At 33.1% G+C, this 27,986-nt stretch overlaps 2 protein-coding genes and 1 long non-coding RNA gene across 3 annotated transcripts in view; all 3 read left to right on the forward strand.

Annotated features, from left to right (window-relative positions):
• The window catches only part of LOC133324794 (uncharacterized), a 98,709-nt gene that overhangs the window by 40,644 nt on the left and 30,079 nt on the right, over positions 1-27,986 (forward strand). The window lies entirely within an intron of this gene.
• LOC133324798 (platelet-derived growth factor receptor alpha) lies at positions 554-27,973 on the forward strand (the record flags this gene model as incomplete). The annotated part of the gene is made up of 15 exons (XM_061533636.1): positions 554-961; positions 1,027-1,154; positions 7,474-7,645; positions 9,624-10,307; positions 12,684-12,835; positions 12,918-13,574; positions 15,129-15,438; positions 15,506-15,661; positions 15,732-16,010; positions 16,075-16,554; positions 16,621-16,780; positions 21,760-22,004; positions 24,963-25,558; positions 25,630-25,780; positions 27,420-27,973. Coding segments are annotated over 15 exons (5,132 nt in total), but the record flags the coding sequence as incomplete, so codon positions are not given.
• LOC133324797 (uncharacterized) lies at positions 13,753-14,121 on the forward strand. The gene is made up of 2 exons (XR_009754138.1): positions 13,753-13,928; positions 13,992-14,121. It is a non-coding gene; the product is annotated as an uncharacterized LOC133324797 (long non-coding RNA).

Here is a 27,986-nt window from a genome sequence, read left to right on the forward strand (position 1 = left end):
ATACAACTTTTTATTTAGATAAAATATATTATCTAAGCCAATCCAATCCATAAAAATAAATGGAACATTTCTTAACACATTCGTGTTGAATTTCAAAACTCTACGATTACTTAACAGGTTATATTACCCTCGAATTGTTCGTTTATTGTTTTTGTTTTTAATTTATTTTCCCATACCCGATTAACTTTTTATCTAAATGGGTTCGCTGTAATGCCACAACAACAACAACTTGAAGACTTGTATGAAATATGAGACAGTTCTATTGGAAACATAAACAACAACGATAACAACAACAACAACAACAACAGCAAGATCAATGGAAGATGCACCACAAGAAGATCAAGAAATTCTTTACGCTTATCTATTGTCAGACTGGTGGCGGCGGCATGACCCTCGCATCTTTCATTCTTTCTATTTTTCTCTTTTTCATTTTTGTTGTCTTCGACAGCAAACAAACAAAGAATAGTCTTAAACATTGATTTTGTTTTGTTGTTAATTTTCATGTATCTTTTTCTTATTATAATTCTGTTTTGTTTTCTTTCTTTTTTCTCAGTGCCTCATCCCAAACCTGCATCCAATAGTATTAGTAAATCGAATGAAATGGATTTTGAACGAAATTATGCCGTCGAATTGGGTGCACCTCTGTTAATACCGCTCCAAGATGAGGTGATATTGGAAGCCGATACGGATTTTGTATTACGTTGTGAGTCCACAGAGGATATTGTGTGGAAACATCCGCTGGATGCCTTTGCCGACGAAGACACCTACACACCTGACGATCCAAGCCGTCCATTTGGTCGTTCTCTGACACTGTCAACGGTTTCGTATTTATCGGTGGGCAATTATTATTGCATCAAAAAGAGTCATGTCAATTCAACCGATTTATTTACCATTGAGGATGCCACCTTAACCGATTTGGCCAATAACAATTTGGCATCATCGATATATGTTTTTGTAAATGGTAAGCAAATTTAATCAGGAAATTTAGATATTATTCTAAAATCATTATTGTCTTATAATTTACAGATACTGAGCATTTGTTGGCCCCCATGCCATTTCCGGTAGTACATGTGCTACAATTCCAAGATGCCGTTATACCCTGCAAACCCACAATTCCCGATGTTGAGGTGTTGCTAACAATGCCCAATGGAAATGTAAGAGTCATGTTTGGAATATATTTATTATGTCTATGAATGAATGGTTTGGGTCTCTCTGGAATTAACCCATTAAGAAAGAATGAAAGATTATTTTTAATTTACTCCAAAAAAGGAAATAATTTCCTAGGCATTATTGGGTTAAACCAAAGATCTTTCCATTCCTCAGTTATTCTTTCTTTTTAATGAATGTTGCTTTACTAATGCTTTCTGTTACATTTCTAACACCTAACACACACACATTTCCACACACACTCGCTCATAAAGATACAATGAAAATTCGATACAAATATCGTAAATATTTTATTAAAAGTCAAACAATACTCATCTCAAACGGGTTATAAGAAATCTATTGCAAATGAAAATTTAATAAGCAATACACTTTTCGATCTTTCGATTTTTTTTTTATTATTATTAAGTCTATAGATTACAAAAACCCTTACAGACTAAACTAAAAATATTTACAATATTATATTATAATATAAGGCATTTAAATGTATTATCAGAAAGATCGAAAATATTGTATAATTTATTAAATTCAACAAAAAGGCGTCAAAGGGGATCATTATTTGTATAGTTAGCAGAAAAATACTTTATTTGTAGTAGCTGATAGTTTCGAGATGGCCTCAAAGGTACATTTATAAGAATTCTATTCAAAATAAACTCGGAAGTTATTTTACCTTGAATGACATTTAATATAAACGTAACATTTTTGCAATACTTTATAAGCCTTAATACTTTATAATACTTTATAAGCCTTACAAGTCACAAGGGAGATATGTTCTCTGAAATCCAAACGATTATCCAGATGAATTCCTAATTCAGTAATAGAATCAACATATTAAACTTTCCGATCATGTAAATAAGAAATAGTTTCTTTTATTCCTTTTTATCCTAAATAATGGCATATGTTTGCATTTCAATATATTTAGTTGTAATAAATTTGTATCGCACCATTTACTGAAACTATTAAGGCAGATTGTAATATATCTTGGTTTGTAATATTGTTAACAGAGTAGAAAATTTTTACATCATCGACATACATTAACAAATGTGATTGATTTATTACACTTGGTAAATCGTTTATAAATAATGAGAACACGATTGCACCAAAATGACTCCCTTGCGGAATCCCGGATTTTACACATATTTTATTTGAAACAACTGTTCCAAATTTAAACATCTGTGCCCTACCAGTTAAGTACGATTTTATCCATTTCAAAAACAAATTTGAAAACCCCATGAGGCATAGCTTCTGTAACATTAACATATGGTTCACTTTATCAAATGCCTTACTAAAATCGGTATAAATACAATCAGTTTGACTACGATTTAAAAATCCTTCAATGACAACAGTACTTAGTTCCAGAAGGTTTGTAATTGTTGATCGATCCTTTCGGAATCCATGTTGGTACTTTGACAACATTGATGACACCTGGAAGGATAATGAGTCTGTTATAACCATTTCAAAGAGTTTTGGAATTACGTTTAGTTTTGCAATGCCCCTGTAGTTTGATACATCTGTTCTACTACCGGATTTAAATAATGGAATAATAAATGATTCCTTCCACATAGTGGGGAAATAACCTGTTATAGATTTTTTAAACATTAAGTAAAGTGGGAATGCAAGATTATCAGTACAATGCTTCAATATACATGCAGGAACTCCATCCGGACCAGGCGTAGTAACATTTTTCAAACTTTTTAAATTATTTAAAATGGTCGCAACGTTTAAAGAAGGCGTATTTATTGAACAAAACTCAGGAATTCTGTACGGATATTGAAAATCATCAGTGAGCGACTTATTAGAGTATGTTGTTTTAAAAAACGATGCAAATGCATTTGAAATTCCAGTATCCTCATCGAAACAATCTGAACCATATTTTAGGGTTTCTGGATATACCCTAGATCCTTTGTGTTAATAAAAGTATAAAACGATTTCGGGTTCGTTACTAATTCAAACTTAATTTTATTAACATATTTCTTATATTGCTCTTTGTTTAAGATGTTGTATTTTGACCTGATGCTACAGTAATTAGCGAAGACAGAAAGCGTAACATTTTTCTTGAATTTTTTATATAACTTATTCTTTTTATTCTTTAATTTTGACAATGTAACTGAAGTTTTAGGAGCGGCTTTAAAAATTTGATTTACTTATCCCTAAAGTCGATTTACTTATCCCTACTCCTGATATTATCGAACAATATTTTGTACTAATGGAAAGGACATTAAAAACGCTTTCCGTATAAGCAATTTACGGAATTTCGAAACTACTTCCCGCGATAGATTGTTTGACTTTTGATAAATATTTCACACTCTGTGAGTGGCCCATTTGTTGGTGTGTGTATATTAGAACACACATTTTTTTCTAGATAACTAACCTGTTTTTTATTATTACATTAACATTAGCACTTTTATTTTTCCAAATCTATCCATTTTTTCATTTAATCTATCCACTGGTTTTTGGTTTATTTCATTTTTGGTTATTTTTATTTTTTTTCTGTTATGTTTTTTTTTGCAAAACAAAAAACAAAATTTAACAAACCTGTAGGATGATGATTATATTACCATTACAACATCCAATATACCGTTTCAAAATATTAGCTATCCACCACTTATGGTCTACGATAGTATCACATATAAGCCTAATATTGGATTTACGGTTCAACGTTTAAGTAAAGCTACGAGCGAAGTAAATTGCATTGGTCGATATCGAGGATTGTCGACGGATAGTATTCTTCCAATAAGAGTTTTTCGTATGTGGTGATTATGTTCTTTTTCTTTTCTTTTTGCATTTATTCTTATGACAATTATAATAATATTATTAGTAGTAGATTTCAAATAGTTGATTTCGATAAACTTGTAGATAAAAATGGTATAGTATAAATGGTAGTGCATTTGACATTTTGGAGTTTTGGAATTTGAAGTGTAGGTGTCGCCTTTCCTTGGAGTAGAACTGCACTTGAATTCGCCAATGTCTATTAATAAGGCCCCCAGGAAGATCTGCTGCTTCTCAAGTTTTCTGTCAAAATCCATTATTGTGAATTGTTTAAAAACGTAAGAAACGTTAAATATTTCATTTGATAAATAACAGCTGTTTTTTCGATTGCTGGTGACCCTAATAATAGACTTTGGAAATTCCAATGTTATTGTGAAATGTCATTTGTAATATTTATTGTATATTCTGACAGTATTTCTTATATAGCGTATAATATCATAATGTATATAGCGTATAATATCATTGTAGTTATATATAATAATCTATATTTCACATTTGTATATATCCATTTACAAAGTTGCGTTCAAAAAATAGCAGCGCAATGTATTTAAATATTGTGTTAAAAACGTCATTTTAGAAGATGTCGATCAAAAGCAGTTTTAACGAAAACATAAGATTAATCCATTAGGATTAGTAATAATTGTCACACAAGCAAGTATTATTAAAGATATTGTGCGCTGCTGTTATTTTGATCTTAACTATATGTATTAAATTTTTATTGGCATTTTTGGATTTTTTTAATAAATATATATTAAAAATAATGCAAATATTGTACATATCATGTAGTAGTAGTCTAAATTTTATTTCTGTATATATCATATGTGTATATAATTATAAAATTATAAATATTTGTATATATATTTAATTGTTATACTTTTTAACAGAATTCTTTTATGAAGCACAATACAATTGTTGCTATAGAAAAATCAATATAACATTTTCGTCAAGATCTTATATATATATATATATTAAAAAAATCAAAATTTCGTTTATAGTATTCGATATATATTGATAAGGCCATAAAAAGTCTAATAAGTTATTTTTCTTAAGTCTGAAGGGATAAATAAATATGTCTTATATACAGGGTGAGATAAAAAAACTGCAAAAAATCAAACGCTATAATTTTTACATTATTTTTTAATTTTATTGAATGAAAGCAAACATGTCGGAAATAGCTCCAAATTTTAGAATAAGTTTATATTTGTTCGAATTGGTCACCTTTGGCACGAATTATGCTCTGCGGTATTTTGGCCCATTCCCGGCGAAGCGCTTACTTGAGGTGATCGACAGTTTGGTATTTTTTAGTGCCAACCTTACATTCCAAAATACTTCAGACACAATAGTACAGCGGATTGGTTTCCGGAGATTTTGGTGGCCATTGTGCATTGGAAATGAAGCGAGGAACCTAATTTTGTAACCATTCTTGGTGCGTGATATGTGCGATGGTGCTAAGTCTTGTTGAAATGTCCAAGGTCTGCAGCCAAAATGTTTGCGTGTCCAGAATATTTTCGCGATAATATTCTGATGCTACGGTCGATTAATACCAACGGAGAGCGACCATCGGCTGTTATGGAGGCCCACACCACCACCATGGCCGGCGCTTGATTTCTGGTGGCCAGCTGACCTCTTTGGCAAGTAAACACGATAATTTTGTTTGTTTACAAACGGCTGGACAATGAATGTTTTCTCATAGGAGAAAATCAAATTCGGCAGTTCACCAATTTCGGCCAAGCGAAGCAACTCTTTAGCTCTTTTCAGTCTATTTTCTTTCTTTTGCGGTGTAAGTTCTTGCACTTTTTGAATGTCAATGGCTTTAATCCGAGCCCAATTTTCAGTATTTGCGGAATGGAATATTGCGATATGTTCAGCTTACTAGCCATTTTTTGCCACTGAGACGCGGGTTTCGATCAAGTCGCTTTTTTTACTTTTCGAACCATTTCTGCTGATGTTGCTGTTTTTTCCGTCCACTTCCTACGAGACTCAAAAGATTTATTCACATTTGAATGCTGTAGTGCTCTAACGATAGCCACTTGTAGTTTTCCAGCCAAATATAAAGACATCACACTATCACGCTTGAATTCCCTCACGAATAACTTGTTTTCTGGAAAATTCTCACCAAAATGCTTTTGTACGCTTGTAAACAATGTAATGTGCTGTCACTGTAATAATTTTAAAAGCTGTCGGACGAGTGGCTTAGAAATGACAGCAGTCTGAAGTTGGTTGCAGTTTTTTCATCTCACACTGTATATATTGTTGTTCGTTTATAATTTTGAAAAATACGCTTAATTCTTAATAATCACACAACCTTAAGCCAATTAATAAAGTCAGTAAGATCAGATGGTTATCAGCTGTTTCTCAAGTTTGTTGTTAAAATTCATAATTATCAAGACCTATTAATAAGGTCATCCAGTGATACCGGTAGGTTATCAGCTGCCTTTCAAGTTTACTGTCAAAATCCATTATTGTAAATTGACGTCCGTTATGAAAACGTAAATAAAATGCAAATTGTTTGCTTTAGAGTCGACATATTTTATTTGGAGTTGCTTTAGAGCTCGTTTAGACTACTAAATCCACTCGATTTCAAACGTCAATTCCATAACGTATACGTCACGTAATCCTGTTCTTAAATCCAGTGGATTATATTTGACGCATGCGCTATGGAATTGACTTTTGAAATCGACTGGATTTTGTAAATCTAAACGCACTTTTTAATCGAGGTATAAAATCCTAACTGTTTAGACTAGTATTAAAATGGTATAAAATTGACAGTCAGCTGTTATTTGTTTACGTTTACATATACATATTTCGCTTGTTTCACATATTTGTCGTGGTAAATTTCCAATTTACCACAATAGGCCAAAAACCATTCCGCCATTCCATCTCAACCAATTATATGTAATTTCGTCTCATCTGACCTTCCAGCTCAAGTGGTACACGACCTTGAAAATAGTGTGAATGGAAGGAAGTTCGAATTGTTGAGAAGTCTCTATCAAAATCAATATATATAGGAAATTTATCGCAATGAACTTTGTAGCTTATTGTATTAAATCAGCAATTTTTTATTTAATTTTATTTTTTATTTATTTATTTATTTATTTTTTTTTTTTTTTTGAAGCTCTGAATGGATTAAATCGGATATTTATTCCATTCAGAGTGTGTTTATGAAAAATGAAAAAAATCCGGCTGAAATTTGGTATAAAACAATATTTTTGTTTTGAATTTAAAAATGCTTTCAATTATTATTTAATTAAGTTATCTATTCACTACATAAAATAAACAACTCTGGTTTTTTGGTACTGTCCTTTCATTCTTTTTCATAACTTTACGCACACACTCTCTAATGGGTTACATTTTTGGCAAAAGGATACACCTACACTCATAAAAATAAAAACATTTACACAATTTTCATTTCAAAACAAACAAAAAACTTTGCTGCTTTCGCCATTTTATTAGTTGCTTGCCTGGGATTTTGCTGCTTTAATTAGAATTGTTTTATTTAAAATAACTTGTTACATAATTTTTGTATGAATTCTACTTTAGACTATAGCCAGCGATAGCGGTGTACGCTATAACCCACAATTGGGCTTTGTCATTGAAGTTCGTGGCATGGAAGAGCACGGCACATATACTTGCCGTCCCAAAGTACCATCTCCAGCCAATGAGGAGGAGTATACTGACATCGAAACTATTCTTGGTAACAAAATTGTTAATCGTGAGTTGTTGCACCCCTGTTTTGTGCTTGTTTTCCGTCTTTTTTTAAGTTTGTTAGTTAGCCCTAATGGTCTTTTAACTAAATGTCTAAAACCAACACGAAAAAAATCCTTCCCTACACCTTCAAAAAGAACCCTTTAAAAGGCAAATGTATATCCTGCGGTTGAAGAAAATTTGGGGTTATGTGTAAAAAAAATAGTTAAGAACTTGAAGAAAGAAAACTATGAAGGATTTTTGTGGTTTGTTGTTATTTTTTGGTGATAATGGTTTTTTGTATGGTAAAATTTTGAAGATAATTAACCCGAATAATTTATTTTTTGCAAATATAAATTATACTTAATTGGATAAAACTTTAAATTGCATCTCATTGCAGTTTTCACAGGGTGGTTCCAAAAGTGTAACACGGAATTATAAATCTGACTCGCTCTGCATTTGAATCTCAAAAATATGTCATTTTAAGAAAGTCTATCTGCAAAATCATGAAGTGAAATTAATGTTCGGGTTTCATCACTGCGACTACCATACGCTATCCCTCTGATGAGGAGTTCCGAAATAGGAAGCACCAACAACATAAAGTGAAACAAAATGCTTCCCAACGTGGGATGGTATCTTCGAAAATCCTCACATATTCATATTGCTTCTACCCAGTTTCAGAGATATTTTTTAAAAGAAAGTCAGCGTTACACGTCATTCTATGATGAACCAGAACAGGTCTACCACCGTTCGGTCTTAGTACAGCTTGATGTCTCAAAAGCTTTTGATGCCGACGATAACGTCACACTGTTTAAAACACGATGTTCCGTAATAAGAAGTCCAATTACCTTAAAACGAAACAGAGTATCTAAAGTGATGGTGGTCCCATGTCCTTGAATTAATAGCTTTGGAAACGTCACAGTCGAAAACTTAAAGCGTTTGCTTATCAAAAGTCGTTGATACCGAAAATCAAGTCAATCTGTTTGAAAGAACGTCATCTTACGAGGAATTCCGAAATGTTCACCAAAGTAGGAAATGGATACTACCTATCACTCCTATTAGGCGGCAAAGATATCGTAGTGTGTGCGGATAACCTGTTCGTGTTGTGTTGTTCTGTGACTAGTTCTTCTCTATGAATTACTAACAACAACACCTCCAATATTCTCTGATTTATATTCATCAGTATGCTTAAATCGTCGGTACATAGTGCAGCTTCCTTTAATAATTTAAAAATTTGACCAAGATCTTCAAATCAACGAACGGATGCACTTTTTGGTGCAGACAAACGTATTGGCGCCTTATAACACGATAGTTTGTTCTGCGGCACTACATGTGTCTCACGTGAATCGTAATTTGTCTGATCAGTAGAATAGATTTTCCTTCACGTCAGTATAATTATATGAACCTTATGATAATTCGTATTGGGCGCCATACATGTCCGCACACTTTATATAATTTTATATTACCCCGACACAATTATCAAACGCACTCCAAAGCATTTATATACTGAAGAACGATCCAGGAAGATATGAACAGAAAAGCTGCAAAACTTTAGTATCATAGAAATAATCCAAAATGTACTTTATTGCACTTTTGTAGGCACTGACTATATCTGATTTGTCAAAAATAAATTGCCCAAAAGACAATCTTTCCTGATGACATTCCAACATCATTTTGTCGTCCACCAAGGCAGATTCAACAAAGAAACGGTAGTCGTGATAAATAATACGTTTACTAATCACCCTATGATTGCTACGAGTTGTATTTTTACATATATTATGCACAATGTGAACCACCCTTTTGAAAGTATGTAGTATTTTATGATTATCTTCAAAATTATGCCATAGCTCATTAATTAAAACAAAATGTAATTGGTTTTGGTTTATCTTAAGAAAAAAATGGTGTGTATTTTAATGGTGTTGTGTCTTTTATTATCTTCTTCTCTCTTTCATTTCAAAAAAAAAAAAAATCTTTTACAAAATTTAAAAAAAATTAAAACATATTAGCCATACAACTGGATAAAGGGTCAATAACAACCACAACAACGATACCATCTTCAATTGGAATAATGGGTCTAACAAATTCCAATCAATTGGATGATAATAACAATTTGATAACAAATATTTACACTACCACAACACCCATTCCTCCTCTTTCCACAACAACTAAAACTACGACAGTAATAACAACAACAACAAGTCCAGTGATGAGCACATTACCAAGTACCGTAACTAACCAAAAACTAGTCAATGTCATTAACAGCATCTCTAGTCGTCCAAGTCCAAGTCATCATTCCCAAAGTGGTCGTCGTCTTCGTCGTAGAAATAATCGTTTAGACAATTTTATATCCATTGATGTGAATCCCCCTCAGCTAACAAATGGTGATGGCAATGCCATGCTTAATATTGATGATCCACGTTTGCACGATAATCATTTGGGTGATGGTTTCATTATGACAATACCGCGTACAACAACAATGACTACGATAACACCGACAACGACAACCGATAGCTATAACTATGACGATTACGATGCAAATGCCAATAGCAATGAATCTTCTTCGTCGTCGTCTAGTTCGGAAAATAGCTCCGACAATTCAATGAAAACGGTTTCAAGAATAATACGTAATGTCGAAACCACAACCAGACGTTCATCGCGTAAATATTTAGCTAAGAGTAGTACTCCTAAGCGTAAGTGTGTGTTTCATTGCTTGGTGGTATTGCATAAAAGCTATTTACATACATATTCATTTTCATGGAAAAGTTTTTGTTTTCATTCGGTTGTTCATAAGAAGAGGATACTGAGTTTTTTCATTCATTAGATGGATGAAAGGGATAAAATAAACAAAAGCAAATTTAAGGATAAAATAAACATTTAATAGATTTAATTTTATTATATAAAAAAGTGATGAAAATCGATAACATCGATAAAAAAATCGATATAGTCAAGAATTAATAAAAATTTTAAATATAAAAGTAGAACAATCGGTCGTTTGTTGTTGCACATTTTAATAATTATAAGTTATAGAAATTTATCGACATTATATATTTATGAAAAGCTATACAAAATTGAACTCAGTATCCCATTCGCCGGATTACATTTTGTACACATACATACATATATGAAACTTTCACCATTTACTATAGTTTTATTTCTGTGGAATTAATTTTTATGTTATTGTTTTATGTTTATATTTTGTTATTAATTATAAGTTAAGTAATAAAATATATTAGGTCTGTTCAGATAAAATCCCTTACATATATGTGAACAAACCTATTGCATGATAGATTTTAAAATACTAACACCTCAAACACATATAACGCAAACATTTGTGTATAAAAATGCATGTTGTATATTATTTTTATAAGTTTGTTTTAATATTAAATTTATTGGTTATTTTTTAATTTGTTTTTGTAAAAATTAGACAAAACTTAAAAATACGGGAAAAAAAACTAGAATGCCCTATACTATTACAATCTTATAGTCGAATTTTTATTAATTTCGTAGATTTTTTCGATTACTATTTTTATGCACATTCGATAACATGGTTTTCAAAAGATATTTTATTCGATAACTGTTATTTCTATATATATATAATATCCAATAGATAGAAAAAGTATTAATCGATCATTTATGTTTCATTATAAAGAACCGATAACACCTTCTACATAGAAAGTTGTTTGGTAAGATAATTTTCTAAACAGAATTTGTTGGGTAACTGATGTTCGATAAAAATCTTTTCGGTAGAAATGTTACTCGCTAACCATTTCCCTTTCTGTGGAATTTTTTCCTACATAATAGCATTTTCTAAAGGAAAGTTGTTCAATAGCAACGTGTTCTATGATTCAATATGTTGATCGATAAGATTTTTTCATTAGAATAGTTGTTGAATAACAATTTTTTCTATAAAAATTTTTTCAGATAAACAAGCTTTTCTTTATCTACATATACGCTACTCGATAACAATCTTTTGTATAGAAAAGTAGGTCGTTAACAATATCTTATACGGAAAAGTTGTTCCATAATAATATTTTCCACAGAAAAGTTGTTCAATAGCAACTGTTTCTATGGAGAAGTTATTCGATAACAACCTTTTATATAAGAAAGACAAAAAGTAACCGTTTTTATAGAGAACTTATTCGATAACAAAATTTTCTATAGAAAAGTGGTTCGATAACTACCCATTCTGTAGAAAAATGCTTTCGATAATAACCTGTAATATAAAAAATATATTCGATAACATCAATTTCTATACGAAAAGTTACTCTATAACTTGTTCGACAACGACTGTTTTCTATAGAAATGCTGATCGATAACAAATGTATCTATAGAAACGCTACCCGATAAGAACCCATTCTATTGATAATTTGTCCTTTAACAATATCTTCTAAACAAAAATAGTTTGATAACAATATTTTCTATAGAAAAGTTGTTCAATAAAAAACATTTATATAGAGTAGTTATTCGATAACAAACTTTATGTAAAAAATTGTTCGATAACAACCCTTTCTATAAAAAAAGTGCTTCGATAAAAACTTTTTCTCTAGAAAATCTATTCGATAACATCAAATTTTATAAGAAGAGTTACTCGATAACAACATTATCTACAGAGGCTGTGCCGATAACCGATTTTAAACGCTTTTCTTTTTTTCGGAGGAATCAATTAAATAATTTTTTAAGTAGTTATATAGGGCACCGAAGTTTTCTTCCCGTCATAATTATTATTTTTAATATTTATTTTAATAACTTAGTTCTAATAATCCCCTGACAAACTTAAATATTTTTATTTCTTCCCTAAAAAAAGACGTTATTAATTTTTTGTTCGGACCTGTAGTTGCTTCAATTCTTTTTATTTGTTGCTTGTAATTTATGTTTTATGTTTATATAGTTTTGTGTTTATTTTTTATGTTTCATTTATGCCATTTCAAAAAAACAAAAACAAAAAATCTCCCATCATACACATAAATCATTCATCGAATATTTCCCCTATTTGGGGAATTATTTGTTGAAATTCATCAAGTGAATTGTTTGAAATTAATATTGTAACTTTAATCGAAACCAAACAGCTCGTACCGAGAAAATGGAAAGGCCGAGTATAACATCGACATCGAAACATCATGCTCTGGTAGGTGAAACATTTCAGTTGATATGTGAAATTCGAAGAGCTCATGATGTGATGGTGAATGTCACTTGGAACATACCCGAAGGTGTCGATCCTGTAAGTTGAAAATAAAATCAATGCTGAAAAAAGGAATTCCCTTTACAGAACATATCCTCTGTCCTCATTTTATATATTGTAGGAACGTGTCGTTAAAACTAGCCGACCATCGGAAAAATTCACCGTCAATCACACCTACACTGAAAGTTTACTGACCATACGAAATGCCCAATTAAGTGATACCGGCAAATACACCTGCCATGTCACCGATCACAGCAAAAACAAGAATAAGGACTCCTATGACATGGTCATACTGGAAGAAGGTCAATCCTACATAGACATGCATGAACAGAATAATTACTATGAAGTTGCCTCGACAGCAAATAAAACCATGCAAATGGCCGTCCTCTATAAGGGTTATCCCCATCCCACGTTACAATGGTTCCGTCCAGATGGTAGTGAAATACCTCAAGGTACCTCATTTAGTGGCAAATATAATGTCACCACATTGGATGATAAAACCACTTTGTACATAAAGAATGCAAATCTGCTGGATAGTGGTATTTACACGGTGCGGGCCCTTAATGGTAATGTTCGCAAGGAACAACAATTTAAAGTGACGGTCCATGATACACCAATTGTGGCGATAGATGATGTCTATGTCCACGAAGGGGAGAAGGCACATGTTCAGTGCCGGGTCAAATCGCATATTAAACCGATTGTAACATGGATATTTGAACCGTGTAGTATTGAACCAAGATGGCCGTCGTGTAATAAAAATGTTATACAAGATTTTAATGTAAGTATGAGGAGAGGTTAAAATTATATCGATAACAATGTTTTATTAAAGCAACTGTATTCGATAACAACAGAAATGTTTTTCGATACCAATTATTTCTGCCGAAAAGTTGTTTCATAATAACATCTTCTTTAAACATGTTGTCCAATAACAACTTTTCTACTGCAAAGATGTCCGATAACAACATTTTATATAGAAAATATGTCCGATAACAACTATTTCTACAGAAAAGTTGTCAGATAACAACTATTGCTAAAAAAAGTTGTCTGATAAAAACATTTTCTATAGAAAAATGTTCCGATAACAACATTTTCTATAGAAAAGTTGTCCGATAACAGTATTTTCTATAGAAAAGTTGTCCGGTAACAACATTTTCTATAGAAAAGTTGTCCGATAACGACACTTTCTATAGAAAAGTTGTCCGATAATAACATTTTCTATAGGAAAATTGTCCGATAACAACATTTTCAATAGAAAAGTTGTCCGATAACTACCTTTTCTATAGAAAAGTTGTCCGATAACAACCCTTTCTATAGAAAAGATATCCGATGACAACCTATTCTATAGAAAAGTTGTCCGATAAACACATTTTCTATAGATAACAACCTTTTCTATAGAAAAGTCGTCATATAAAAACTTTTTCTATAGAATTTTTTTCTATAGTTGTCCGATAACAACTTTTTCTTTTTAAAAGCTGTCCAATAACAAATTTTTCTTTTTAAAAGTTGTCCGATAACAACCTTTTTTCTGTAGAAAATGTGACTGATACAACTATTTCTATAGAAAAGGCTATTATCGCATAAAGAAAAGATCTGCGATAACAGCCGTTTTTATAGAAAAGCTTTCCGATAATAACCTCTTCTATGGAAAATACGGAACATTAGTCCGATGGCATTTTCTATGAAAAACTTGCCGCATAACAGCCTTTTCTATAGAAATAGAAAAATCTTTACGTCTTCTTTAGATTAGTTGTTAGATGGCAACCTTTTCTATTGAAAAGTTCGATAGCGATATTATCTATAAAAAATGTTGTTCGATAATAATCTTTTCTATAAAGAATTTGTTCCATAACAATCTTTTCTATAAAAAAGTTGCTTCATAAAATTCTTTTCTATAATAAATTTGCCACATAAAAATCATTTATTTTGAAAAGTTTTCGATAACAACAATTGTCTATAGAAAAGTTGTTCGATTACAACCTTCTCTATAAGAAATCATTCCCATAACCACCTTTTCTATAGTAAAGTTGTTCAATAACAATCATTTCTGTAAAAATTGTTCGAGAATAACAACAAGGTCAAGGTAAATGTTTTCATAAACACATTTCCTATAGAAAAGTTCTGCGGTACCAGAAAAAATTATCGATAACAAAAATTTTAATTGAAAAGTCGTTCGATAACCATGTTTTTTTATAGAAAAGATGTTCGATAACAACATTATCTCATCTTATAGCAATGTTGTTCTATAATAAAAGACAAAATTTACCCATAACGATTTTTTCGATAATTATTTTTGAAATGTAAAAATTTTATTCGGAATTCCCGCCCAAAACAGGAAACAAGTTCCCGCAATGGTGATACCTTTATCGATTTCATATACGACATGTATTTTGTACCGCCATCTCCTGGTATCGTTTATTGCACGGCCGCAAATCTCATCGATAATGTTATACACCGTGGTAAGGGTAAAGCTCATGTACTTGTCCGCGACATTGAAGAGAATATGTCCCTTTATGGCATCAATGAGACGGACATTGTTGCGCTGGGTGATGAGGTGACAATTACGTGTGCTGCAGTTGCCTACTATTTTAACGACAACATTCGGTGGTACAATGAAAAGCGAGAACCCATTATCGAATCGAATAGTAAGTGAATAGCGAACATTCAAATAATTTTGAAATTAATAAAAAAAATATCACCTCTCTCTTGCAGATGTAAAAATAACCAAATCGAAAAGTAACTATTCCTACATGTCAGCGTTGACTTTCAAAAAGGTCAGAGACAGCGATCAGGGTATTTATGAATGTGGTGCCGCTCACGTTAATGATGATAAATCGGAGTATAAAGTAATGAGTCTTATAGCGCATGGTAAGTGAAATGTCGATTGTGGGATTTTTTAGGAAGAGATGCAAAAAATAATTATCATTCTAATTCGTAGAACCCTTTTCACCACAAATGACGTACACCAATTTGGGTGACAACAATAAATTGGAACGGAAATTGGGTGAATCTCTTGAACTGAGATGTGAATCGCATGCCATACCCAAGGCCACGGTAACCTGGTATAAAGATGATGTGGAATTGACGAATATTACCAGTGATTATGTGGGTCACATGATAATACCTTATTTAAAACCCGATGACCAGGGCCAATATAAATGTGTTGTGGCCAATCGTATTGGTGTCATCGAACAAACGGTTAATGTTAAAATCACCAGTAAGTACACAAAAATATCCTTACCTTCAATATAGTTCTGACAAATTTAATTAATTTCCTGCAGATATTCCTGGCTTGACTTTGGGCTGGATTTGCGGCATAGTTCTGATCCTTCTGATACTCATTGGTTTGGTTATCTATCTGTATATTCGTGTCAAACGAGAACGTAAACTATTGCGCGAACTTAAGGCAGCTGGTTTGGCTAATTTCGAAGAAGGTGCTGTGGAACACATCAATCCTGCCCTAACACTCGACGAACAGGCCGATCTGTTGCCCTATGATCGTTGCTTTGAATTCCCCAGGGATAAATTGAAATTGGGCAAACAATTGGGCGCCGGTGCATTTGGTGTTGTACTCAAAGCCCATGCCGAGGGTATACGACCGGAGGAGAAGGAAAGTGTCGTGGCTGTGAAAATGGTTAAACGTAATGCCAATAATGAAGTAATGCGTGCCTTAGTATCGGAACTAAAGATCATGGTACATTTGGGTCAACATTTAAATGTTGTCAATCTATTGGGTGCTGTAACGAAAAATATTGCCAAACGTAAGTCAGAGAGGGGAATTTCCCTGTAATCTGAAAAATTTATAAATTTTATTTATTTCCCCCTAGGTGAACTTATGGTCATTGTGGAGTTTTGCCGCTACGGTAATGTTCAGAATTTCCTAATGCGCAATCGTAAACGTTTCATAAATCAAATAAATCCGCATACGGGTAAAATTGATCCTAACATTACAACACAGAGATTTTCGGATAATTTTGAATTGGATCGGTAAGTCGATTGTTTTTTTCCATCTTTCAAATAAATTATTGGTATAACTCTTTGCATTGCACTATAGGTATTTTGACCTGTTTTTAGGAAAAAATTAATAACAGCGGTTTTAAACGATTTTTTTACTTTTAAAATGATGTATATGTACAAGAAAGAGAAAACGCAGATTTCTACAGTAAAAACCGGATATAACGAACAACGGTTATAAGCAACTACACATATAACGAACAAAGCTAATACTTTTCAGATATTTTCATTAGTTGTTTTATACACAACAAACGATTGAAAACGATTAGAGTAGTAATTTAATAAAATTTCGACCCCGCGATTAAATTTTTAAAGGAATAATTATTACAATGTCGTATGTTTTTGCAGAATGCATTAATAACTATTAATACAGTACCCACTAATACTCCTTAAGGACATTAATATGTAAAAGTGAGATAAAACCATGCTTACTACAGTCGAACACGATTATAGTAAACACTGGATATACTGAACAAATTTTTTTATATGCCACTTTTTTATTTTTAATCAATCCTGAAAAAAGTAAAAAAGTAATTGTTGATGGTTTATATTCTAAGGGGGAACTCAACCCCGCTATTTTCTGTTCTCCACTATTTAGATTTTTTTCTCATAATCTTTCCTTCGACAACTTATTTGCGGATTAAGAGTCACGTTATTTGTTTTGTAATCAAAATTCGTGCGTATTCGTTTTTTCGCGGAAAAGTTCTATCTTCTTATGTCATTCGGTGCATCTTGACAAATGCATGCAAAATAACCTAATTTCCTATTTTAATTTGACGTATTTTTCGTCCATATTGTTGTTATTGGCAATTTTACTTGCGGGGACGTTGTGAACAACAATATATTTCCTTACTTTTATTTCTTTCATCAAACCAAATATTGAAAATATTATTTGTTTTATCCTGAAGTTCCCTACAAAAAACTGGTATACCTTGAAAAACGCAAACAATCGCAATTTGAGACCTATTGGAATCAATTTAGAAGGCTTTCATTTATATATTTCAGTTGTCAAAAGATCAGACAAATTTAAACATTTTAGTAAAAGTCTATCTAAAATGACATATGCGTAAAAAATAAACACATTTATTTTATTATAGTCAACTATGTAAATTTTGAATCGCTACACAAACGTATTAACAAATAGTATATATTAAATAAATAGCGCACACCACCGTTAATACTCTCCATGTTTAATTTTTATGTTTATGCTTTGAATTTAGCGGTTTTAAACGGTTTAAAATACGACTTGATTTATTAATTTTTTTTATTTCTTTAATTTTATTTTCAAAGTTTAGAGTTTGGCAACGATTTTCACCGCTTTTAAGACACTTTTACGCAAAAAATCTTACAGATTCATAAAATTTGACATGTTTTCTTTTTAATGACATCAAAAAAGATTTTATTTTCCAAAATTGAAAAAATTACTTTTTGCCCAAAAACTGTCCAAATTACCTATAGTGCATTGGTACTAATAGCACCCCAATCGAAATTTGTTTTGTTTTCCAAAAAAATATTGTTTTCAATACTAACATTGTCAATAATGATTAAATCCTTGATTTAAAACAATTCCACTAGTAAAGAGTCTAATAATTTTATAGCAAATTTAAAAAAAAAAATATTCTCTACGAACGAAAAATTACAGAGATCACAGAAACTACACAAAACGAACCAATAACTTTTTGCAGTAATATGATCCGCAGTAACCAAACATAAGTTCTCGGTGTACAGCTAGGGAATATTAATACATGTAAGGTAGATCACGAAGGGTGTCTTGTTAAATAATTTGTCAGGTCAAAAATGTCGTATCTTCCCATCCTTAAAATTTGTTCCATTTTTGGCCGTCGACCTACTTCAATTGAACGAGTGAAAGACATAGTTCAGTTTTTATTATTGTCGTTCACTGAACAATTTTGTTTTCCAAACTCAGTCGGTTTCTAAACGACGTTGTTCACTGAATATCTTTGCTCAATGAACGCCGTCGATCACTGAACGACATTGTATTTTCTTCTACACCTTGAGTGTTTTTCACAGGTCCACTGACTTCGACCAACTGAACGGCGTCAAATAAGAACAATTTCATATAAAATATGTTAAATTGAATCATAATTGCAGTGCTTAAAAGATCATATGCTGCAATAGTGTTTTACGTATAGCTGGAAGGTCAGTAAATAATATGTAGCGAGATTTAAAAGCAAAGCACCCCCATAGAAAATCGTGGAGCTGGAAACCACGGAAAATAGGCAAAGGTGTCCGGAGCAACAACTGCAGCGCAAACAAGTGTGCTGCTGAATATAACTGAGTTAAGCCATCGATCACCACCATTAACAAAGTGGAGAAAGTAGATAGGAAAGTCCTTCGAATGATTGTGAAAGGTAATCATTACGGCTAATTGAACCGGCAGGGCTTATTTGGAATACGCTGCCTTGCCAATTTGAACGATATAAGCAACTGAACGAGGTGAACTAGTTCATTAAAAAAAATGATCTAGTTCGTTTGATCACTGAACTGAACGAGGTTGCCCAATACTACTGGTCATGGCACAATAAATAGGTAGTCCATTTAGCGCAGCTGATGCCTTAATTTCTACTTTAATTTTATGTGCAGTGTTGCCAACAATTTGAAATATTATATGGAAAAATTTGACAGATAATCGAGATAAAAACAAAGGTTTTTGTTTTGATACATCAACTTATTATTGAATCATGCTACTGGTCTTTGAAGATGTGTGAAGACTTACCAATTAGTGCGACTTTCTCTTTGAACTCTTCCCACTGTACTTCTTTACCACTACTGACACAGCCTTTGGACTAATAGGTCTTACGCTCATCTTCCCAATAGCGGCCTTCCCACTATCATTATTGCCTACTACCTGCGAGACCGGAGGCTGAGTTGTTTCTGACAACAAGTGTTTCTTCGCAGCTGGTTCATGTTCATCCATCTCATCGTTTGAATCGACATTATGGTAGAAGTCCCGTAGCCATGAGGGCCATGATTTATTCGATTTGACACTTTTTGGTGCTGAAGCCGAAAGCTAGGATTCCAAAGTATCTCTGGCATTATCTGGTATAAGAAGCATTACCGAATGCATCGAAATGTTTCTATTTGGTCTTCAATATACAGAGTGAGATAAAAAAAACTGCAACAAACAAACAAAGCAAAAAATGGCGGAAATAGCATCAAATTTTAGAATAAGTTTAGATTTGTTCGAATTTGGCATGAATTATGGCCAATGAAACAGTTACTCGCTGCCCGAATGTTGCTCTGCGGTATTTTGGCCCATTCCCGGCGAAGCGCTTGCTTGAGGTGATCGACACTTTGGTATTTTTAGTACCAACCTTGCTTTCCAAAATACTCCAGACACAAAAATCCAACTGATTGTCCATTGTGCGCTGGAAATGAAGCGAGGAACCTCATTTTGTAACCATTCTAGGGTGGCACGTGCTGAGTGCGATGGTGCTGAGTCCTGTTGGAATGCCCAAGGTCTGCGGCCAAAATGTTTGCGTGCCCAAGACTTTAATACACCCTCCAGAAGATTTTCGTGATAATATTCGGCTTTTATTCTGCCAAGGTCGATTTATACGAGCGCAGAGCATCGGCTGTTATGCGGCCCACACCATCACCATGGTCGGCACTTGAGGTCTGGTGGCCAACCGAAGGTGAACATTTTCAGCTGACCTCTTTGGAAGCAAACACGATTATTTTGTTTGTTTACAAACTGCTGGCTAACAAATGTTTTCACATCGGAGAAAACCAATTTCGGCTGTTCACCACTTTCAATGGATTTACCTCGTGCTCATTTTTTAATATTTCCCGAATGGAATATTGCGCGGGTTTCGATCAAGTCGCTTCTTTACTTTTCGAACCATTTCTGCTAATGTTGCTGATTTCTTCCGTCCACTTCCTTGACGTCGGGATACGCTACCAGTATCACGATAACGAGCGATGGTACGAGACACTAAAGATTTATTCACATTTAAATGCTGGAGTGCTCTTACGATATCCTTTTGTGGTTTTCCAGCCAAATATAAAGAAATCACATTATGACGCTTGAATTCGATCACGAATAACTTTTTTCTGGAAAATTCTCACCAAAATGCTTTTATATGCTTGTAAGCAATATAAACAACGAGTGGCTTGGAAATTACAGCAGTCTAATGTTGGGTGCAGTTTTTTCATCTCACCCTGTATTAATCTATATTAATTTTTATTCATGGACATATCTAAATGAACTGCAGTATATAACACAATGGATTGCCACTTTTGGAATTTCGTAAATCTTGAGATTTAATCATTTTTGACTAATTTACAAATACTACTAACAATAACAAACAACAGCAATTGTTTCGTTTATTACACCGTCTACTTCTTCTTAGTTCTGTTTTGTTATGCATTCTAATTAAAAAAATATATATTTATTATTATTTTAATAAAATTATTTATTTTTCTTTTTATTTCTTTTCTGCATTTAACTAATATGCACAAATCATGTAATATATTAATCACATGTTTATTAACTTTCTCTTTTACACACCTAACACCGCACATATACCGCCAAAAAACACTAACACAAAACCTAATTGGTGATGGATTTGAAATTCTAACCTATAAAATATATGTTCTTTTTTTCTTTTCTCCGTTTTTATTTTGATATACTCCCCACAATCCCAACAAAAAATTATTTTATGTTTGATATATGTAAATTAACCAAATAAAAAATATATAATTGAAATTAACTTCCTGTCGGTGTTGGTGATGATGATGATCATTATATTGGATGGCTGTAATAACATAACCTTAAAAACAATACCTCCCCAACCAAAAACAAAAAACTCCTTATGTGTGGTGTATGGGAATTTATCATCTAACAAAAAAAAATCAACCTCCTCCCCACAACCCCCATTATTATATCACAAAAAACCCATCTCGAACGTGTATGTTGTAAAAAAATGCAGTTCTGGTCTGAAATATGTTAATTTATCCTTCTCAAATCATCAATATATGAATCACGTCAATAATATGAACAATATGAACAACTATTATTCCATGAATAATCGCAGTGATACGGATAATGATCCACGTTCGGGTACTCGAGCTGGCCGACCTGGTTCTACGGGTTATATATCGAAATCGGAGCTGTATGAGGGTCAAATAAATACATGCGGCACTGAGAATACCGTTATGACCACAGTACCAGAAGGTAAGTTTTACTATTGAATCTAAATCGCATTTATTCAATAGAATTATTTTATGTATTTTTTTAATTTGAGAATGTTTACAATTTGCCAATTTGACCTCGGGGTACAACACGCATTTGAATATCCACACAAGGAATTATAAAAAACTAAACTTTGAAAGAAAATGTTTCGTAAGACTTCATTATAATTTGCAATTTCACGAAATATATCACAAAATATGGGACACAGATTTTAAACATATATTAAAATGTTGGGCGCCACTAATTTCAAACTAAGATGTACTTAATGTAAGGTAATTAAAAAATAAATATGCTATTGAACTGGCAGACAAAAAATTCGGCACAAAGTTCAATAAGTAGAAGATCATTGTAGGTTCCCAAACGAATCAATTACTATGAAGGCTACAAAGCGATGATTTTTTAAGAGTAATTAAAAGGAATTATTTTAGTTTTATTAGGTTGTATCGTCAAAATTGTAAGTGATTTTTATGAGATATATAGTCTCCTCCTAATCGATTGTAGACATTTGTTCTTCACTCTATTAGTTTTCCAGTTTTTCATCAAATCATGACTGATCTCAAATCGGTAGCCACTGCTGCAATCCTTCCTTTCTGTAGTTTTCAAGTTGTTTCAGAATCCACTGGCTGGATTTAACCATATACGCAACGATCATAATAGAAGGTTCTGACACCAGTGATTCCATAAGGTCCAAACACATCCATCGCGTTACGCGTTTTTTTCATATCAGGTCAACGTGACCAAATTTGTAACGCACATCATCATCAAGCGTTGATGTTATCGTCACCATATTGTTGTCGTATTTTCGATAACACATTACTCCAAGGATGGCGCAACGGACACTTTCTGTTTATTACAGTGCCTTGCGTGTCTGGAAATTATTTTCAGAACCCCATGTCTTTTTAGTAACGGTTTAAATACTCTGGACATTGTCGTGTTGAGGTAAAATTCGTTGGCCGAATGAGATTCGAGTTGTTTCGAATCGTAGACCCACTGTCATGATAACGGCACTTAACGTCAGCATATCCTTTTAATAAGGTCATTCAGGGAGATCAGCTGGATATCAGCTACTTCTCATGTTTGCTGCAAAATCCATTATTATGAATTTTTGACATTAGACTTGAGAAAAAACTGGTGACTTTCATTAGCTGGGTGACCTTACTAACAGATCTTGGATGTAAATATGCAGAGAAAGACGATGGGCTATTTTGCTATTTGGTCGGCTGCACTGCAATTCTCATCTTCGCTTCCGAGAAAATGTCTCCAGCTTTTCTACATTATACTTCGGTGCAGATTTTACATCGAATCAGTTACTGACGTGGACTCCTGATACCAATTGTATAAGACTGTGGTACTTTTCTTACATCCACAAATATCTTCCTATTCTGTCAAAAAATATTTCTGAATCTACAGGTCTGACTTAACACAAGTCATCACATTTCATAGAATCGGTTTTGATTTTGCAATAAGTTAGTTACCTCTTCTTTCTTGTGCGTTTTTGTATCTTCAATCTCTGGGTATGAAGTTTTCTAGACCCCTGGTATCACTGACATCGCAGCAGTACTGCTGCTCCGCTTTTCCTCCATCCACAACCTTTTTCCTTTCTGTCACTACAGACAGAATCCTCAGGTAGCACTCAACATTATCGTGTATGTGTTCGCTTTACAAAGGAACTTTAGGGAGAGTCACTGTTATTGATGTGAGTTGCCAGACACTCGAGTATGCGGCTGCCTATATTTCTTCTTGGTCGGCTTCAAAGTTCTCCAGACTTTAAAGAATCGGCGCCCTTTCCTTTGTCACGGCGCCCGATAATGATTCTTCTATTCATATTGCTTGTCTTGTCAATGGTTCGATCGATCGTTAAAATATAAGAGATCTGAATTTGGGCGCCATATTCTCGATCGTAATTTTCATTGAAACTTTATGGTGACACCGCGTCTGGTTAACATTACGCTTTGTAGGCATATTTCGAACCAGTTTGCTCACATGTGTTTGAATACTGAATCTGAATCCGAGCATGGTAGCAAAAATGTGGAGTATAAGACAATCCGTATAAATAAGGTTATGCAGGAAGGATAGCTGCAAATCAGCTGATTCTCATGTTTTCTGCCAAATTTACTTCACATTGTGAAAATGTAAATAATGGGTAAAAACATGGTACAACAAAAAATCAACTATGTAGGTCCTCCTCCAGATAGTCCACTATCTATTAAAATAGAAGGTATAAGGCAATACACCTTATGTAGACACCGTCTAACAATCTATGAATCCTTTGGATTAGTGTTGTATAAAAACAAGATCTTCTTATAAACAATTTCCGCTCAAATTTGTATTCGATGATAAACTCTTTTTCGTTTAGTTCGGTAGATAAAACACGTGGCAAATTAAGCGAATGCTTAACACAGCGCTATTTTGTAATTCTTTTTAAGTCCGTAGGCGTGATTAACTCTTTAAAATGCGTCTTTCTTGTGAGCCGTCCGAAGACGAACTGAAGTAAATTATTTTGGCAATTGGGGTTCGCCTTAAGGATATAAGAGGTGTTCACACTATTTGTTTTTTATTACGATTTGTGTTATAATAATAAATGACAAATAGGTTTTAATATATACGAAATCGTTCACATTGTCATAATCAGTAAAACTCATAAAAAACTGAAATAGATGCATCTACCCTATTATTTATTTATTTTAATATATACGATATTATTATAGTGACTCTGCTGCATCTCCTATTTATTTATTTATTTGAAATCTTAAAATTGAATAAAATATTTTATATATATTATCAATAATTTTGCCTACACAAGGAGTTGTTGTAGTAAAGGAAGAGGAAGGTAATACTTTCCACAATACTATACAAATTCTTATAGTTTTGTATTCCGTATATAACATATTTTTTATTTTTCCCCCTTTTCTTTTTCCCCAATCCCCAAATTCCAAACAGATGAAGATAATATTATGTCAAATAATTCCGTACAACCGGCATGGCGTTCCAATTACAAATCAGATTCGACTGAGGCAATGTCAATTACCACTATGGACCTAATAAGTTGGTCATATCAAGTCGCTTGCGGCATGGAATATCTTTCGTCGAAGAAGGTACTGCACGGCGATTTGGCAGCCCGTAATATTCTGCTGTGTGAAGATAATATTGTCAAGATATGTGATTTCGGTTTGGCCCGCTCCATGTACAAGAGCGACAATTACAAGAAACAGGGTGATGCACCATTGCCCATCAAATGGTTGGCATTGGAATCGTTGAGTGATCACATATTCAGCACCTACACTGATGTCTGGTCATTTGGTATTGTTTTGTGGGAACTGTTTTCATTGGCCAAGGTACCATATCCGGAAATTGATGCCAATCAAAGTTTATATTTGAAACTCAAGGATGGTTATCGTATGGAGAAGCCACCCTATGCGAATGATGATCTGTATGATATTATGCTGGAATGTTGGAGTACAAATCCCGAGCGTAGACCATTGTTTAATGTGTTGAAGGAGAGATTTGGTCATATGTTGGGCGAAGAGGTGGCAAGTGTAAGTAGTTTGAAAATATTGGTTAGCTTTTGGGTTGAAAATTTTTTGATTTGTTTGTTTGTATTTTACAGCATTATATGGACTTAAATGAACCTTACTTAAGAGTAAATACTGAGTACATGAAGAGAAATCAAACGGATTATTTGGCCCTGATGGGTTCACCGGATGAAATGGCACCACCACCGCCTAGATATGTTAATGGTCATATTTTACCAGAAATACGTAAGTTGGTTTAAATATTATTCCCAAACGTCAAACCTAAACAAATACACATATACACCTATATACACATACATTTTTGAGCAGATTTTGGAGTAATAACGACACAGATAGCTGATGTAAAGACCTTTAAAAATTGTTATCGATAACAAACTTTTCACCAAGTCTATGATAAACTTCTGTCTAAATATAACACTTATAAAGTCATCCGATAAGACCAGATGATTTCACCCCAGCTGTCGAAATGCCTTCAATTTTGACATAATACTATGAAAACGTAAACAAACGAAATCCACTCGATGTCAAATGACAATTCCATAGCTTATACGTCAAATATAATCTACTAGGTTTGTGAACATGATTAAGATGACGTATGCGATATGGAATGATTTCCATACCTGGATATACGTCAAATATAACGCCACTAAGGTTTGTGAATTTGATTAAGAAAAATATACGATATGGAATTACACGACATATTTAATGGGCCTTGTACTTTTCTGTAGAAATAAAATGTGTCCCCATAGAAACATTCATTATTTCACACATTTCTATAGTGTGTAACCGACAACAAAAATTGTATCAAAAAGTACACCGATATCAATATTTTCTATAGGATTTTGACACGTTAACACAATTTTCTAGGGAAAAGTTGTCGATATTTAAATAAATAATACATTTTCCATAAATAGTATCGATAACAAAAAAAAATCATCGATAACACACTTTTCCATAAAATAGTAAATCTGTTCATTGAACTATATATAGAAGTGTTTCAACAATAAAATAACCCAACAAATATTTCCGTGGAAAAGTATTACGATAATTTGTTCCAAATGTCTACAGAAAACTACATCTATACTAATTTATTTATGAAAACGTGAATCGTGTCTATAGAAAATTATAACTATTTCGAACTTTTTTGTAAGAATATCATTATCCTTCAAATAGAAAACAGTATTGTTAACAATATTATTAATAAAATAGTGCATCGATAACAAAACTTCTCTGCAAAATGGTATATCGATAACAAACTTTTCTAGAGAAAATGTGTTGATGACAAACATTTCCTATGTCTAGTATATCGATTAAAAACGTTCGTATAACATACATCGACGACAAACTTTTCTATACCAAAAAGTTGCGATAACAAACTAGAAATATTTGTTCATTAAAATGCTTCGATAACATACTATTCTTTAAAACAGTGCATTGTTAAAGAGTATTTATGTAAAAAGACCTATCGATAACGTGATTTTTTTAGAAACGTGTCAATTTTTTCTTAACGATTTTTTTTTTGCAATAACTAAAATCGATAATAAAAATCCGATAACTGCTCCAAAATCTGCTCTAAAAAACACAATTTAACACTATTGTTTTAATAATGATTCTATTGTCTTGTCTTTTTCTTGTACGATTTCTGTATCTCTCTCTTTTGTCTTTGAAACATTGTATACTGCCCATATGATCATCATAATAATACAACAAAACCAAACAACAACAAAAATCCTTGCACACGCTTTTCTACTTCATAATATCCTGCAAAACTTTCTATCTGCTACAATATGCACAACATCAACATAATTTGCACACGCACACACACACAACCATACTACTTATACTCCAACCAACACCAATACAGGCATTGATTTGTCCTCTGATGATTACTTACAAATGAGCCCCAATGGTGGCTCAGTCATTTTCTCACCCACTCGCCCCAAAGACTCACCCCCAATATGCACCGAAGATAATGACGATCATCCACCCAAAATTTCAACTACTTCCTTTAACTTCCCAGATACAGCAGCGGAACAACATTCCCCCACGCTGGCCAACAATTTGGATAGTCCGAATAATAGTAAGCCACCGCGCAACAAAAAAGATGGCATTGATCCCCTGCCCGAGGAAATACCAATGCTGCCGGCAGTCAATCACAGCGAAGACAGTCCGGATCAGCCACGTAAATATGCTCAAATGTTGCAACAGCAAACGAAGAATATGCCCACACCGTCACCCCGCCATCACATAAAGGAGACCAAATTGAATGGTGCTGCCGGCGAGGAGGGAGAGAATTATGTGAATCTAAAATCGCCCAAGAAAGCAATCAACAATAATGGTGCAAAACATCCGGAAGCGTTTTCGAATCCAAGTTATCAGATACTCAAACCTGGCACAGAGAAGGTAGATGTCAAGTAAAATGGTAGGATGC

This window comes from Musca vetustissima, unplaced genomic scaffold (genome assembly GCF_032173495.1).
Source record: "Musca vetustissima isolate MV318-11 ecotype Yass unplaced genomic scaffold, APGP_CSIRO_Mvet_v1 utg665, whole genome shotgun sequence".
NCBI classification, from domain to species: Eukaryota; Metazoa; Arthropoda; class Insecta; order Diptera; family Muscidae; genus Musca; species Musca vetustissima.